Source organism: Macaca nemestrina, chromosome 15 (genome assembly GCF_043159975.1).
Source record: "Macaca nemestrina isolate mMacNem1 chromosome 15, mMacNem.hap1, whole genome shotgun sequence".
NCBI classification, from domain to species: Eukaryota; Metazoa; Chordata; class Mammalia; order Primates; family Cercopithecidae; genus Macaca; species Macaca nemestrina.
Window position 1 is genome coordinate 514282 of NC_092139.1, and position 17477 is coordinate 531758.

Sequence of the window (17477 nt, forward strand, 5' to 3'; positions counted from 1 at the left end):
TCAGGAACCAGAGGTGCATTTCATTTGTCGGGTGTCTGTGTGGCCAGGGGCAGCGTGGGCTCCCCTCTAGGGACAATGGGCAGGGCAGGGGACATTCGCCTCTTGACTACCATGGTGGCGCCTCCGAAGGACTTTTATGACCAGTTATAAAGCTGTGGCAAAGGGATTTACCACCAAGTGCCTGATGTGACTCAGTTTTAAATAGTGCAGGCATGAGATGTCATAAAAAGGACTTGCTCCACCAGGCTCTCCCGATCACAGCTCACGCACGCTGACAAAATCCCGTCCCTCAGCAAGACCTGACACATCCATTTGAGTTTCTGCTTCGATCTGCATCTGTTTAAAGACGTTAGGCAATTATAAATGCAGTTAAAGTTTATGGCTGGGGAGGCAAACCCCGTAAAACGGAGGCGTTAAGTGGTCAGGTTCCCTCTGCCATGGGGCCATTAGGAACTTCGTCTATCCTGCAAATGCTGAAATGTTTCTCAAAGTCGAGTCTCCACTTGGCTGCAGAACTCTTGTTTTTTTTAAAGCTAAGTTGACAGCACATTAGAAAGGAAAACCGTTTTTCCTGGTTAATTTGAAAAATGCTGATCTTGATTTTAGTCATCTGCAAATGCAGCACGATTCACTTGTAACATCCCTGCCAGCAGGATCCTTGCCAAATCCATAAAGGTGCTGCACTTATATGATCATATCAAATTCCTGGATTCTCAGGGGCGAAATGTTTTTTTCTGCACCTCAGCATTTAGTGTGCGGCCTTCATAGTACTAACGACCACAAATTTTGCATTGTTAATTTAGCATTCATTACAGTTTTATTATAAAAAATAAACAAACAAGCCACAGCCTATTACACCAAACAGCTGCTGGGGCCAGCCCTTCCGAAGGATGTGATGTTGGTCAGTTAGGTTCCTCCAGGGGCACAGCTGGAGCGAGCTACCAAGAGGGGCAACCCAATCTCGGACAAGTTGCCCCCTCCCCGGGGGTGAGGTCTGCCTGCCCTTGGCCCAGCAGGTAACACAATCAGGGCAACCTGTTTCCTGTGGACATAGTAGGGCCCTGTCCCGACCAAGCCAGCCCCAAGGCCCTGGGCAACAAAGTGTCCAGAGCCATCATTTCCACCGCTCACCTGCTGGGGAACCCACTGCCCATTTTGCCAGATGTCAGCTCTGAAAGTACCTCGGTCCTGGGCACATTGGCCAGTGGGCCACCCAGTTTGAGTCTGTGGCAAAGCATTGCCCCCACCTACAAGTGGGCAGTGCAGGGGACCCACCCCCTATTGGGAGAATAGGCTTGCGAGGACACAAACCCCCACTGAGTAAGACAACACAGAGGCAGGGTTCACCTGTCAGCCCCACCCTGCCCCAGTGGGGAGAGCAACAGAGGAGATTCTGTTTGCCTCAAGGACTTTGGGTCACTTAAGGCCAAGGATGTCCTCTCCTTCACCCAACAGTGTCTGGTGTCCAGTTTAGATCCTCCCGGCTCTCTCAATCTACCAGCTCTCTGCATAGGTGTGTGGGTGGACGGACACATGGGATTCGAAGCTTCAACGTCTTTCTAACCACCCTCTTCTCCTTGACTTCTGCATCTCACCTTTCCTGCAGACAAAAGTCTGCAGGTTGCAAGGCCCTGGGGCCCACTCCCAGGTGGCCCTAACACATAGGTAGAAGGGTGCTCTGCCTCTCCCAGCCCCGTCAAATACTCCAGACCCGAGAAGCCCGGAGGCTCTGGCACCCATGCCCTCCATACGACACTCAGGGCTCACATCTTCATAGGTGCCAACGTGCAGTATGAGAGCTTCCATAAAAACGAAAGTTGGCATTGATCGGTTAGGTGACCCATTGTATTAATGAAAAGGGACTCTAGTAGGCATTTTTTACATTACAAAACACAGGAAAATCTCAATTCTGCAAAGCAATGAGGGAGCCAGCATGGCCCAACGTACTTCATCAGCTCGGGGTCCTCCTTGTCGTCCTTGGTGGGTGCCACCTTGACTCCACTTTTCTTTGCACGAGGGCAGCCGGACAAGCTGGTTTTGAAAGAGGAAAAAAGGCCACCTTAGTGCTAGAACAGCGGCTTCTCACACCCGTTCATCTCATCCTCGCCCCTCACGCTCTGTGACCCCAGGTTGGGGTGGGAGAGAGTGAGGGCAACTGATGGGTCCATCGTAAGAACAGAATCCACAGACACCTTCGCACGAGGCAGCAGGGTCAGAAGGAGAAGCATTTCCACGAGCCCCTAACCCTGACACTTTGTCTTTTTATCTTACTGCAGAGGGCAATCTAATCAGGTTCTGGAAATGGCAACAATTCAGATTAAAGAGATGGAAATGGACTCCAGCGGTCAGCAACATTAGTGTCTTCCGATCTTCATCTAAGGAAGAGATTCCCTACCCACCCCTGGGGCCCAGGACCTGAGGGCACGGCAGGCTCACCTCCGGTGTGAAGCGTAGTTCCCTGTGATATGGCCAGAGCCGTCGCAGCCAGGCGTGGGGCACCTGCAGAGGAAAGCACAACTGGAACCAGAGCCCGGGAAGACTGGAACCGGCCCAGAGCCCTGGGACTCCCAGAGGAAAGCCTTCCGGGCGCAGCCCTTGAGTGAGCCCACTCACATTCCCTTGTCCCCAGAGGAACATCACTGATGTTCACCCCAGCTGCCTACTGCCAGCAACAGAGGTCTGATGAGATCATCTCAGGGCTTCAGTACTTTGCTCCCCTGTCTCCCCAAGGGAGACCAGGAAGTCTGAGAGGACAGCAGCCAACTGCTGCTCCAGCATCGGTTTACACCCAGACACCAAACCTGGGCACTGGGACGGGCCTACAGGGTCCACAGCAGCCCAAGGACACGAAGGGCTCCCAGCTTGGACTTCTGTAGGGTCTAGGCTGCGCTAAAGGCATTCAGAGCATATCTGAGCCATAACTTCAAGCATGAGTTCTCCAGATCCTAAGACCAGTTCATCTTCTTGGACGGGCTGGGAGCTTGCCCCCACGAAGGGTTGCCACTATGGGCTGGTAAATTAACAGAGGCTTTTTTGCACACCTGCTGCATAGCAGATGGCGCTGGCCATGCCAGGCCTGGCTGTTGTGTAGCGCGACTTCAGAGTTCACACAGCCAGTAGCTTACAGCAGACTAAGGAGAAGCACAAAAGTCCAACTTTATACACCCAAAACTATGTGATGAATGCATCACGTAAGGTGGTACAAAATTCCACTTTAATATTACAAGCACGGATGCTATTTTCTTCCGAATGTCCACTGAGGAAAAATATGTGAGTTCCTGCTGATGTTAGAGTGGGAGGAGGTGACCTGATTGTGCGGGTAGATCCATCCCCCGTCAGGGCTGCTGTCTGTGCCTCACCCCTCACGAGCATCCTGACCCTGCAGGAGCCAGACAAGAGTTCAGTGCTTGTGTCCAGATCACCTGCTACTCATGGGCACTTTGCTGTGGCGCTCAGACCCCAGGGAGGACGTCTCACTTTCCGTGCTGCCGGCCCTTCCTCACCGGAGTCTTCCACCAGCACATGTGACATCTGGCCACTGGGGCAGGACATCTCCTCGCTTAGAGGAAGATGCGGCCGGGCACAGCCTGGCACCCAAAGGGCTATGGCGGCACAGCAGGGCTGGCCCCACCTCTTGCAACCTTCTCTTCAGCCCCTAGGAGTTTTCTCGGGGTGCCCTCGTGGGGAGTCTCAGATTCCTTCATCCTTGCCCTGTGGGCCACACGTTGGATACCTTGCTGGCCAGCCCAGAGAACTGAAGATGGCCTGCCTCTCCTTCCTGGGTTGGTAGCTGTTCAAGTGGCCACGTGGGGCTCCAGCTCCTTGTCTCAGTGGCAGGAAAGCATCGGGTAGAGCTCCGGTTCAGTGCAGTGGGCAAGTGGCCACTCAGGTGCCAGAGTGACAGACCCACAGCAGCTCCAGGCCTCGACGGGGATAAGCACAGCATTGGGCTGTGAGTGGCATCAGCAGCAGGGCAGATACTCCCCGATGGCATCTGTGAGTGAGTCTCAGGTGGGGGTATAACTCCCAAGGGGCCGGCAGGTACCTAACACACAGGTGGGGCCGTCCTGCACTCCTCACTGAGGCCGGATTCAATGGCTTTTCTCAAGAGTTGTGTCCAAGAGAGGAAAGTGCTCACATAGTCAGAAGAGCAGGTGTCCCCTCTGCATGCCCCTTATGGCCCTGTGGACCCCCAGGGTCAGCTGCAGGAATCTGGAGCCACCTCCACCCCTCCCACTGCCTGTTTCTGAGTGTCCCATCTGGGCAGAAGGGAGCACCATGTCTGAGGGACACCCTCTGCCTTGGCAATACACACCAGGTCTCACCTCTCTCAGCCCCATCCCTGTGCTGTGGACAGGCATTCTTCACTCTGCACAAAGCCTGTCATGCCCTGGCAGGTGTGTGTGGCTGTGGCCGGAGGCAACCATGTCCTCTCAGCCCTTGACCACATCAGACACATGGGAGGGAAGAGTGAACACCCTTGGGATTCACTTAAAACACAGAACACACATCATCCGACTGTCACTGCAGCCAGTTGTGGACACAGGGGGGTCATGAAAGGAACCTCATTTTTCTCAAGGCCACCTTCACCCATGGCTGCCACAAGGCTGATCAGGAGGAGCCAGTGCCTGATGCCCCCTCACACAGGAGGTGGCAGAGAGCAAGGAGGTTGGTACACCAGGACACGTGGCGGGGCAGGACCACCATCGTCCCAAGCTCGTGCAGTGGTCGGAGGGAGGAGAGGAAGTGGCCTCCCATGGAAAGGCCCCTGGGGGAGAGTGGAGCTTCTGAAGGAGCCTGGAGGCCTTGGCTGCCTGCCCACACCTTGCCGATGCTGATGAGTGGTTCACTTTCACACAGGGGAGGCTTTTGGTCGTTATTTCTAAAGAAGTTTGGAGTTAAAGTTTTTCACAGGCTCTTAGTCTTAAAAAAGCACTAACTCTCCCAGACGGCCATGTCTCCAGGCCGGAACCGTGCCAAGCTCCTCTCATCCACCTGGGCATCCACTTAGCAGGACAGAAAGGACACGGTGACATTGGGGCCACTGGGTGCACGCAGCCACATTTCTCGCCCTTCAATTATTCAGCCCCTCAAATGGGAAACACCATGGGAACTAATCATAGAAAAGAAAGCAGAACTGGAAAAGGAAAAAGGAATGCAAGAAAGATGGCAAGAGAAGGAGAGAGGGAGAGAGGACAGTCCCAGAAGCTGCAGGACTGAGTGTTTCCTGGGTTTCTAGGACTAGACAAAGTGAGGGGCAGAATGAATGAATAAGTCAATGTGTGAATCGGCTGTGGTGATCTAAGCCTCAGAAATGCTTATGTTGAAGCTATTAACTTCCAGGAAGGAAACTGAGATGGTGCACCCCACCCTGTGGGAACTGAAGGGCCTGAGGACACACTCCTCCTGGCTGCTGGGGCCAGGGCAGCCTCCAGAGAGAAACAGAGACAAGGCTGCTGGTGGGGGCTCTGGGAGACTCAGAGCTTTCTGTCCAGCTCTGAGCCAGCTAAGGTCCCAGAAGCCTTCAGCAATTTCATTTCCTCATCTTAGAGGCACCAGTGCCCAGGATCCTGTCTGGCCCCAGAATGGAATGAGATGGGGTGTGTTGACCTGAATTCAGGGCCCCCACCACAGAGGCCTATGGGAGGGAGGGACACCCCTGGAGAGGGGTGCCCTGAGGAGACAAGAATGGGACCCCCTTCCTCCAAGGCTTCAACTCAACCCCGGTGCCCAGGAGGTGCTCCCCGTGGCTCAGGGTCACATAGGCTGTGGAGTCACAGCACAACTGGAGGCATGAAAACCAAAGGCAATAACAGTTCCTGACTCCAACCCCAAGAGGACACTGATACCTGGAAACCTCTGGGTGCTTGCGCCTGGCTGTGCGGGACGGTCAAGCAGGCTAGCTGGTGCCTGCAGGGCCTGCCCTGCCCATGTGTTAGGTAGGGGCAGGGAGGTGCAGAAGCAGAAACGGGTGAGCCCAGCAAACAGAAGGCATAAGCATGGAGGAAGGGCATCAGGGCCAAGGCAGAAGCAGCTGGAGCATGACAGGAGAGGGGAGGACAAGGAGCTTTCTCTTCATCATCAGCGTTCAGTTCATTCAGCAAGAGCCGCACAGCCTGTGGCCTGCTGAGCCACGGCAGGGCTTACATTCCCTGGTCGGTTCTGGGCTTTCCCCAAATCTCTAGGGCAGTGAGAAGGCAGGCCCAGACAGCCCTGTCGGGGATCTTCAGGAGAGGCTGGAGGGTGGGGAAGGGGGCAAGAGCAGCACAGGAGCCTGCAGCAGCCCCTAGCACCCAGCGGAGAGGTGAACAGCAGAGCTCAGAGCAGGGGCACACAGACAGAGCAGCCCCAGCCAAGCGGAATCGGCCGCTCCACGGCCCTGCCCCTCTGCCCGTCTCAGGAGAGCTAGGGCCAGCTGAGGCTTGGCACCTTGGAGAAGGCTGATTTTGGCAGGAGCCTCATGGAAGGAGAGCACAGCGAGGGTGCCGCCCCAGAGACAGGAGGTCAGGGAGCGCAAACATACTTGAGGTCAGCAGAGTGGGCAGCCATGAGGTTTCTGAGGCTCTTGTCAGCAAGAGGGCAACCAGAGAGGCTGAAAGAGAAGAGATGGGATATCGGGGTAAGCCACAGAGGGGAGCAGAGGAGGAGGAGAGGAGGAAGACCCACCAAGAAGCACCCAGGCCAGACAGACCCGAGCGGGAGACAAACCTGCGGTGGGAGGCATAGTTCCCAGTGATGTGGCCGCTGCCGTCACAGCCAGGGGTGGGACAGCTGGACAAAGGAAAAAGAGTGTCAGGCCAGAGAGTGGTGTGTACCTGTCCCCCGGGCTAAGCCTGCTCTGCGAGGGCGACTGATGCCCACTCCTGGCCCGTGGCTCCTCCTCCCCTCAGTCCTTGGAGGACAGCTGGTGCCTCTCAGGCTGAAGTTTCTCCCACACAACTTAACTCAAGAAGAAAAAGGAACCAAATTAAAGTTGAGCTTAAAGTTAGGGTGCGGGTGACACACATGTGCTGTGTGTGCCCGTGCATGTGCCCATGAATATTTAGGCAGGGAGCTCCTCCCTTTTCCAGGCCCTGAAGCAGCAAGGCCTTCCCTGGATCCAGCCACTCCCAGGAGGGCAAGCCACAGGTGTGAGGGTACAAGAGGGGTTCAGGGTGAGGAGAAGAGGGACCCCAGAAATGTACTCTGAGCACATGTGAGAGCTGGATCACCTGTGGAGCCGGTGCCAGGCACAGCCTCTCACAGTCCCCTAGGAGAGGTGGCTGGCAGTGAAGGCTGACCTGAAGGTCACTGACATCTGACCATTATCCATCAGCAACTCTGACTGTTCCAGCCCTGTGCGGAGCAGCTCAGACACACAGCATCTGGGCCAGCCAGCATGACAGAGTTGAGGGTGGTGAGCCCTAAAGCAGTACATTCCAGGCCTTGGCCACGGAGCCCCGGGCAGAACATGCCCAGCTGCGGCCTCAGGGAGAGGGCTGGGCCTCTGGTTGCCCCGAGGGCTTCCAGTGGAGCTCTCTGAGGAACTCTCCTCCACTCTGCCCCTGCTCTGCTCTGTCCTGCTTGGTGAGCTTGGCCAGGGAATTTCCTTGTTCTTAATCACTTTTAGAAGATTGCAGAAAAGCCAACCACGGCGCAGAGGTGTTGGGAAACCTCTGACTGCTCTGGTTCCTGTCGCAGGCTGCCCGGATCAAGGTGGTCAGGACAGGTCGGAGGAAGCCTGAACAGACCCACTCGTCACGGGTCAGGACCGGGGCCTGTTCCTCCCCAGGCCACAGAGGGTCTCCTAGGAGCTGTGCCAGCCAAAGCAGGGACTCACGTGAGCAGCTCCTTCTTTATGTCCTTGGAGAGAAACTTCAGCTTAAAGTTGGTCAGGGTGACTTCCCCCGGATACTTCCGCTCCTCAAAATTCTCTTCCGACACTTCCTGGTCATCTGCTTCAGAAGAAGCAAAAGAATGGGCTGCTGGCTCTGACTGCAAAAGACCAGCAGGGAGACGTTTTAACCGGCTGGCGGGGAGGCCTGGGCGCCCAACCCGGTGGGCGAGGGAGAGGAACCTTCAGGACAGTGCCTGGAGTCTCCTGTCTTCTGGATAAGGGAGGAAGACTTAACTCCCCAGCAAACACAGAAGACAACGCGCCCAAGGGGCCGGATCCCTCCCCCACTTCAGCCAGAGCTCCTGGGTTGCCCCAGAAATTAGAAGGCCTGGTGCTGCCCAGTGTGGCAGCTCCTGACACCCTCCCTGGCCTCAGGTGCGTGGGTCTCCTCCACCACGTCACTCCACAGTGTAAACATCAGGATACTGTCCCTTCAGAGCCAGGGATGGCACTCAACAGACAGTAGGCACTAAATAAGTGTTACTGAAATGCCATGAAGATGAGATGGCACAACGAGGGTAATAATATACAAATTACGATCATTGCAGTGGTCTTGAAACCACCTGGCCCGACACGCCCACCAGTGCGATGCCTTGACCATGGCAGGCACTTGATAAAGGCTTCAAACTGAATGCTGGGTATGGAGGCTCAGTGCTGTGGACACAGGTAAGCAGGGCACAGTCCCCCCCACGGAGGGGCCAGGGGTCCATGAAGGGTCAGAAGGCCAACATTCTGCAGGATGCTATAACCAGAGCTCAAATTCCAGTCCTGACAAGCACTCGCATGTGTCCCAGGCAGATGGCTCAGGCTCCTAGGGCCCAGGTGCCACTCTTTCAAACTTGAGATAACAGCAGTCCTTCACGGGTCTTTGGGGGTCAAATGAGGAAATGCCCTTGAAGCTCACGGCCCAGCATAAGAACAGTCTTCGGACAATCAGACCTTGTTGTGGGTTCCCAGGGTCCTCCTCTATAAAATGCGGCAACCTGAGGGTGGTGTGGGAGCCAGTGAGGAAGTCTGGCTCCCCACTGAGGCCGGATTATGGAGGGGCCTGATCCAGCCCGCACCCTTCATAGGGGCCTAGCCCCACCTCCCTCATTCCTCCTTGAGGGTCTGGCCCTGCTCCTTCCACAGGGACCCCTTCCACCTCCTGAGGGGCTTTAGGGGAGGGGAAGGAGAGGGAGAGAGAGAGGGGCCTGCTAGTCTCACACACGCCGCTGCTGCCACCTGGACCCCCGGCGGCCCTCAGAGCTGGACTTTTCTCTTCAGGACACACACCTCCTCGGGAAAAGCCCAGAATTAGCCTCTGAGGGCTCTTCTTTCACATGTTTTAAGGAATAACTAAAAAGGGAAGGATCCCCTGCTTCCCAGATCCCAGTTCTTTTTTTTTTAATTTTTTTTATTTTTTTTATTTTTATTTTTTGGAGGCGGAGTCTCGCTCTGTCGCCCAGGCTGGAGTGCAGTGGCCGGATCTCAGCTCACTGCAAGCTCCGCCCCCCGGGTTTACGCCATTCTCCTGCCTCAGCCTCCCGAGTAGCTGGGACTACAGGCGCCCGCCACCTCGCCCGGCTAGTTTTTTGTATTTTTAGTAGAGACGGGGTTTCACCGTGTTAGCCAGGATGGTCTCGATCTCCTGACCTCGTGATCCGCCCGTCTCGGCCTCCCAAAGTGCTGGGATTACAGGCTTGAGCCACCGCGCCCGGCCAGATCACAGTTCTAACAGCCACGCCAGGTTGGTCCTGGTCTCAGGGACCTGGCACCGCCCACCATGGGCGATCCTAAGCCCATGGTGGTGGGAGGCTCAAAACCCAAGAAACCTGAGCTTCTCCCCAGTCAACTCATGGGATCTGAAAGATGCCTTTCTCCTCCCCATGCCTCCAGAGTGCCCACGTTGGTACTGGCCGCCACGCTCCACAGGGGTGACAAGACCACCTCCTTCTTGACAGACAAGGGCACAGCATGGCCCTGCTGCTGAAAATCCCACCCAGAGGGTGGGCCCCTGAGTCCCAGCCGCTCAGAAGATGAAGGACCCTTCACGAAATGGGATGTCTCCCCCTGAGGCTCTGCCAGAACCTGTGAGGAGGAGCTTCCTTGAAAAGCCAACATTACAACAACCTCAGGCGGGGCAAGCAGCCTCCTGACTGCCCAGGCGCCTGCACCCACCTCCTCAGGCTCCTCCTCTCTCAGGCGGCTAGGCTTGGTGTAGTCCAGGGGCCGGTCCCACTCGTCCTGGCGGGAGGCCTGGCTGGACTGGGGAGAGGTCATGGAGCTGCTGGGGGCGCTGGTGCTGCTCTGGCGCTGGGAGGTGTCAGGAGACTTCACGCCGGGGCTGCTGCTGCAGCTGCTGCTGCTGGGGAAAGCCTGTTCTCGCTTGCGGTGTTTGTGCATGCTCAAGTCCAGGGTTCCATTCTCATCTACCTCAATATCCACAGACTGCAATTGCAAAGGGGAAATCTGTTAGCGATTGCAACCCCTTCCCGTGTGTGCCTTCTGGTACATTTTAATCAAAGGTACAGAGTCCGGAACACTGGTTCCCATAGAAGGAAGCAGAACAACACGGATAGACAGGCAGCGAGAGCGGAAAAATCCAACTGCCATTTCCTGATTTCCCATGAAGGAGGCCCTGCCATTCCTCTTGCCCCCCAACAGCACAAAAACCAGTCCCTCAGGACATGTCATAAACACGGGTAGGACAAGGTCCTCTGAGCAAGGAGAGTGTGTCAGTAACCACAAGACTCTGCGGAAAACACGTGTGAACAGGGCACGTGCACTGCCCTGGACTCAGAAGGAGACACCTGGGAATGTGTGTGCACCACCCTCAGGCTCAGAGGGAGACACGTGGGCGCACCGTGTGTGCACAACCTCACAGTCAGAGGGGGAGACACGTGGGAACTTGTGCTCACAGCCCTGGGTCCCCCTTCGCTCAGCCTCACAGTCAGAGGGGGAGACACGTGGGAACTTGTGCTCACAGCCCTCGGTCCCCCTTCGCTCAGCCTCACAGTCAGAGGGGGAGACACGTGGGAACTTGTGCTCACAGCCCTCGGTCCCCCTTCGCTCAGCCTCACAGTCAGAGGGGGAGACACGTGGGAACTTGTGCTCACAGCCCTCGGTCCCCCTTCACTCAGTACACCAGGTTCTCTTGGTGGACCCATCCAAGCTCTGTGGTCCTTGGGGCCATGGCCAGGAGGGAGAAAAAGTAAAGAATGAGAATTGCCAGCTAGACAGGAGCCATTCCTAGAGACATTTTGTGCGGACAGCAGGTGGGCCTGACTGCAAATTCCACCAACTCACCCCTCCCAAGAAAGGCGGACGCACTGACCTTGCTGGGGAGGTCCTGTGGCTTCGTGCTGAGGTTCTCAGGCATCTCCCAGCAGCGTGTGGAGAGGTTCAGGATGGCAGTGGCAGCCATGTGTGCAGCCTCGGCATCGTGTGAGTAGTCAAAGCCTGCAGAAGAGGATGAAGTGCTCCTCACATAACTACTGGAGGGGCTGTGCCTGGGGGAAGAGGCCTTTGGGAAAGGTTTGGCTGCAAAAAGGGAACAACACCAGGCTGATACACAACTTGAAAAGAGGCAGCAATGCAGACAAGTCAGTGGGGAGGGGGGACTTTGGGAGCGATTCGAGGGCCCAGGGCACAGCTATGTTGACGTGGGCCAGGGGCTTGGCCACCCATCCCAGTCCCATGTCCTCACACACCTCATTCCCACCCACCCTCCTCTAGGGGACTGAGGAGACAATCTCGTTTCTGGCTCAGTGAAAATTTGGGCGAAAAGAATAAAAGCCTCCAAGACATTCCAGCAGCCCTGATACTTCAAACAAAAATAACTTGTCTATCAGAAACGGAAGCATTCTGTAAATAGGATGAGTGTGCCGTATCGCCCAAATAGGAAAATTCTGTGACATCATCTCAAAAGGGTGTACCCATATTTAGACTGACTTGGTGTCCCCAGTAACCATCACTGCCTCAAAAAAGTAACATTACTGCTCAAATGAACATGGCGAATGAAGGCACGGAATGTTATCTTTTCTAGTAATTGTACTGTCGCCGCAAAATCACTCTCATGCACGATGTTCTCAGCAATCACGATGTCACCAGTATATCCAGAAAGGTCTAGATATATTGGAAAGCTGATCGTGTGGTCCCCTCTCCACTGGTACCGTTGCCTTCCCTCATCCAAGCAGGCGTGTGTGCCCGGAGGCAGGAAGTCCTCCACCCTAACGAGCAGGCTCTGCCGAAGTTGGGAGGAGAGGCTCCCACCCCACTGGGGCTGCCGAAGTTGGGAGGAGAGGCTCACACCCCACTGGGGCTGCAGCAATCAGTGCTTATATTATTCTCATGTAGGAAACCCGTCACTGTCACGTTTCGGGCTGACAGCATCTGCCACAAAACGCCCCTCCCAGTCTCGTGTGCACCGAATGCTTTTCCATTCCACATGCATTTCGGGGCTAATGAGCTTATTCCACAAACTAGGACGTAAGTGACAAGACAAGACAGAAAGGATTGTTCTGAAAGATTTGTAGGAATGATTTTTGTCAGTACAATTACCCAGAAAATTTGTCACTAATGTCACAAATAACACATTGTATCCAGTAAGACGGTCCCCACCAGGAGACCAATGGCTTCCCGCCAGGGCACTGGGCCCAGCCCCGCAGTCATCTGGCCCCACCCAGCCCACAGCCTGACCCTCCCCAGAGGCAGTGCTGGGAAATGGACGCCCGGCTGCATTGGGATTAAACAGGTAGCACGAGGACAGTGGGGAGAGTGGGGTCTCCCAGTGTGAACCACGTTAGTGGAGTTGCTCTGAAGTCTTTGGACACACACACTCATAACGGATCTGGGTTTTGTTTCACAGATAATTAGGAGACACATAAATGTTAATGGTGAACATGAAGGTGGCAGCAGGAGTGAGATGTAGGCCCCAAGAAAGCCACCACAGTGCCCACTGGGACAGCTAAGACCTGCAGCCTGCATCGTGGTCCCCTCACGAGGGTAGAGAGTCCCTCCCTAGGAGCTCCTTGAGACGGTCCCTCCTCCACTGCCCCTTGAATCCTGCCCTCCCAGGAGCGACACGGAAGAGAAACAACGACAATTCTCCCCAACTTACATTGAAAGGCTTTAGGTGAGGTTTCGCTGGTCTGAATCTTTGGGGCAAGCATGCGTTTGCCAAAAACCTGAGCATCGAAACTTGCGTAGTCAAAGGTGACCTTGGAGAACTTCTCCAGCTCCTTGGCCAAGTTGGCCCTGGGCGTGGTAGGGGCCACGTTGGGCCGGTAGCTCCCATATGGAGGGACCTCGAGCTGCTTCACGAAGCACATAGGCCTGGGGTGCAGTACAGGGATGCACAGCCAGTGAGATGGGACCCGGGGATGCCATGCCGCCCTCCCCAACCCCAATCCACAGCCCAGGCAGGGGCCTCACAGCATCTGGTGAGGAAGGAGACTCGGGGAGATACTCCCCCTGCATATTCCACCATTAAAGCTGGGCAGTTCCACCTCCCAGGGCCAAGGGCTCCCAGAGCAGGCCCATGAAGAATTGCCTGCAGGAAGGAAGCAATAGGGCCCTCAAATAATCAATGCCTGTCCGGCTGACAGCATCAGCTAGAGGAGGGCCCGAGATTTTCCCCAGAACGTAGGAGAGCAGGTTTCAAACAGCTCAGCTACAACTGGAGTGAGTACCGGGCAGAGGGCAAACAGTAGCATAGCCCAGGACCACAGCAAGACACTCCAAGGCAGAATAAGCCAAAACTCCCCAGCAAGGAGGAAGTTGAGGAATCTACAGGAGACACTAGTTGTATCAGGTGCATTTCTGAGGAGTGGTCTCAGGGCCAGGCCTGACCCTTCTTCGTTTAGCCAGGGACTCAGCCCTCAGCTGCCCTCTTCTTAAAGCTCTGTTGAGGTGAACCCTCAAGAACTGCTGGAAGCGTTAATAACAGACACGGAAAAGCTACTGTGAGCACTCAGCTCACTGCCACTAATGCTCTTGGAAGACTTCAGGATTTTACATGCACAAAAGATGGCATGAAGCAACTGGCATAGAAGGCACAGGAGGCAGGAAGACGGGTGGTAGACGCCGGTGACCACACAGGCACAGAGGGTTTCTGAACCTGGCAGCTCAGAGAAGAGGAGGTCCCAGCAAGCAGCCATGGCTTTCTTTGCTCCTGTCTGGACCAAGCAGTGACTTCAGTCTGGAAAATGTGCAATCGGTGGAATTAAGAAGGAGCTGACAATGACAGCCTCTAAGGTGCTGGGTGCTACGAGAACTTAAGTGTGGACTAAGAACAGAGCCCAGCACAGAGGACCGCCAGGCCAGTGCTGCGACTGTGACCAGCTCTGATGGGCCTGGAAGAACTGAACACTACCGGGACCTGGGTGCGTTCTCCTTCTCCAAGAAGGGTGGGAGCCACAGGATGGACCCTGGCCCCAGTGGCAGATAGAAGAGTTACAAGAGTGAGGCCAGGAGGGAAAAAACTAACTTTAAACTTAACATTGGGTCAGGTGTGGTGGCTTATGTCTATAATCCAAGCACTTTGGGAGGCCAAGGCAGGTCTCTTGAAGCCAACAGTAAGAAACCAGCTTAGGCAACGTAGTGAGACCCTCTCTACAAAAAAAATTACACGAAAAAATAGCCAGGCATGGTGGCGCACCTGTACTCCTAGCTACTCAGGAGGCTGAGGTGGGAGGATCACTTGAGACCAGGAGTTTGAGGTTACAGTGAGTTATGATTGAAACCACTGCAGTCCAGCCTGAGCAACAGAGTGAGACTCTGTCACTAGAAATAATAATAATAATAAAGTTAACATTGGTACCACTGTTGATGGCTTCCTTGGCGAAGGCTTCAGTCAGAATCTGTGCACTTATTGTCCGCAATGCCAACAAAGCTTGGCAAAGCCTGTCCTCACACCCCAAAGTTCGACAACCAGAAATATGGGCTAGACAGAATCAACAGAGCCTGATGGGAGGCCTCCTGCACCCTAGCCACAGTCTCTAGCGTTCAGTGAGTGTTCACAGGGGCTGAGGGCGGCAGAGTCACTTGAGCCTCATGAGTGCCTTAGTTTGTTGTCCTACTTTTATAAGCAAACAAACTGAGGTCATAGTCCCAGGGAGCGCAGTCTCCGAAGTTGGAACCTGTTTGACACCCCTGCCTGGCCTCACACGGGGGCCAAATCTGTGGTTTGACATTTTATCGGTGATTTAGATCAAAGAGGGAAAGGATTGAATTAGGAACTGACAGGAAGCTGGAGGGAGCAGCAAATAAGATAGAGGAAAAACATCTTCAAACCATTGTGAGAGCCAGCTGGTGGAAAAGCAGCCTGCTAGGACCTACAGGGCTGAGGGTGCCTGTGTGTGGGCTGGCAAGCATGCCCATAGAGCAGGAAGGCGAGTCTCTGTCCTCGGCCCAGAGATCTCCCGTGAGGGAATCGCACCTTCAGAGGAACCCTCTGGAGCAGGCCAGGGAAGGGCCTGGGTATGACACAGCCAAGGTGAGCAGCCAAGATCATCTGGCTGGGACTTTTCCAATTACATGCCAGGAAGGGCTGGGGTCGGGTGGGCCCCGAAAGGAGGCGGACAGTGGAAGGGGCTATGCAGTCATTCACACTCACCCCAGCCGGGGTCTCCTACACTCTTGTTTGGTGAGAAAGATATGGAACAGGGGTCTGAGAGCTGGGGAGGAGGAGTGTGTGAGTTCTAGTTCCTCAGGAAATGGGGGAGCAGTGTGTCTGCAGGTGAAGACAGGAGCAGTGGAAGTGTCCTCTTCAACAGTGGGTACCACGGTCCAAGGACTCAGCCCCACAGAGGAGAGACTCTGAAGCCAGGCAGGATGGGCAGGGTGGCCTTGGGCAACTCTCTGAGCCTCTGGCCTTATCTGTGGCACTTACTTCTTAGAGCCACATGGAAGGAGGGGACACTAATGGGATGCATTCTGAAAGATCCTTAGTGATGAAAGCCAAATCTACACGTGCACACACACACGGACTCACACACACATGTAAACATACTGGCACATATGCAAACACAAACAGGCGTGTGAACAGGCACACACACGCTCCACACGCTCACACACACCTACTGCAATCTCAGAACCTCAGGGGCCACAAAGCACTCGGGGGAGCAAAGCCTGCACCCACCCCCCCTCCTTGACTTGGGGTCTATCCCTGGGGTCGGGGAGGGACAGGCAGGATGGCCAAGGGTTAGTGGCTCATGGTGCTTCCTGGACGTCCGTGGTCCTCGGCTGGTGCAGTCTACTCCCTCCAGACAGGACCAGCATCTCCATAAATGAATTCCCAAGGAGCCTCAAGTGGTCACATCAGACGACTCTGAGGAGGCAGAGCACCATGTCCAGGGCAGAGGCAGCTGTGCGGGAGTTTGTGCTTTGGCTGAGGCACTGGCGAACGTGGCAGACATGAGACTCTGTCCTGTGTGGCCCCAAAACTGCCCCACAGTCCTGCTCCTGGGCGGCCCGGGGCATGTGCACATTCCTGCACGTGCCGTCACACACACATGCAGTCACACACATGCAGGCACACACATGCACTCACACACGTGCACACACATGCACTCACACACGTGCACTCACACCCATGCACTCACACACATACACTCACAAGCACTCACATGTACTCACACATGTGCACTCACACACATGCACTCACACACGTGCACTCACACACACGCACTCACACACATGCACTCACACACAGGCACTCACACACGTGCACTCACACACTCGCACTCACACACGTGCACTCACACACATGCACTTGCATGCACTCACACCCACGCACGCACACATATACACTCACACACATGCACTCACACACGTACACTCACAAGCACACATGCACTTGCACACATGCACTCACAAGCACACCCATGTACTCACACATGTACACTCACACACATGCACTCACACACGTGCACACACATGCACTTGCATGCACTCACACCCGTGCACTCACACATGTACTCACAAGCACTCACACATATGCACTCACACATGTGCACTCACACACGTGCACTCACACACGTGCACTCACACACCTACACTCACACGCACTCACACACGTGCATTCACACATGTACACTCACAAGCATTCACACACGTACACTCACACGTGTGCACTCACACGTACACTCACACGTACACTCACGCACACTCACACACACACGCGCACTCACACCCATGCACTCACACACGTGCACTCACACACGTACACTCACAAGCACTCACACGCACTCACACACATGGACTCACACACGTGCACTCACACATGTACACAAGCACTCATGCACTCACACCATTCACTCACACATGTACGCCCGCACACGTGCACTCACACATGTACACTCACACGTGCACACACATACACTCACACACGCACTCACACACATACACTCACACGCATACGTGTGCACTCACGTACATTCCCAAGCACTCACGTGCACTCACACACATGCACTCACACACATGTGCTCACACACGTACACCCACACCTGTGCACTCATGCACTCACAAACGTACACTCGCACTCACACACGTGTGCTCACACATGTGCACTCACACACGTACATTCCCAAGCACTCACACACGTGCACTCACACACATG

General features: G+C 55.0%; 1 protein-coding gene across 7 annotated transcripts in view; it reads right to left on the reverse strand.

The window, feature by feature from the left end:
- Positions 1-17477, reverse strand: part of LOC105470457 (myelin transcription factor 1) — a 112868-nt gene that overhangs the window by 11355 nt on the left and 84036 nt on the right. For 4 of the 7 annotated variants that reach the window (XM_071078986.1, XM_011722433.3, XM_011722441.3 and 1 more), the window contains 8 exons: positions 12978-13192; positions 11193-11398; positions 10037-10306; positions 7820-7974; positions 6709-6771; positions 6524-6592; positions 2437-2499; positions 1948-2031 (listed from right to left, as the gene is read on the reverse strand). In XM_071078986.1, coding sequence (XP_070935087.1) covers positions 1948-2031; positions 2437-2499; positions 6524-6592; positions 6709-6771; positions 7820-7974; positions 10037-10306; positions 11193-11398; positions 12978-13192 — 1125 coding nt within the window. The remainder of the gene's footprint in view (positions 1-1947; positions 2032-2436; positions 2500-6523; positions 6593-6708; positions 6772-7819; positions 7975-10036; positions 10307-11192; positions 11399-12977; positions 13193-17477) is intronic. The other 3 variants (XM_011722440.3, XM_011722442.3, XM_011722439.3) reach the window with 2 other exon arrangements.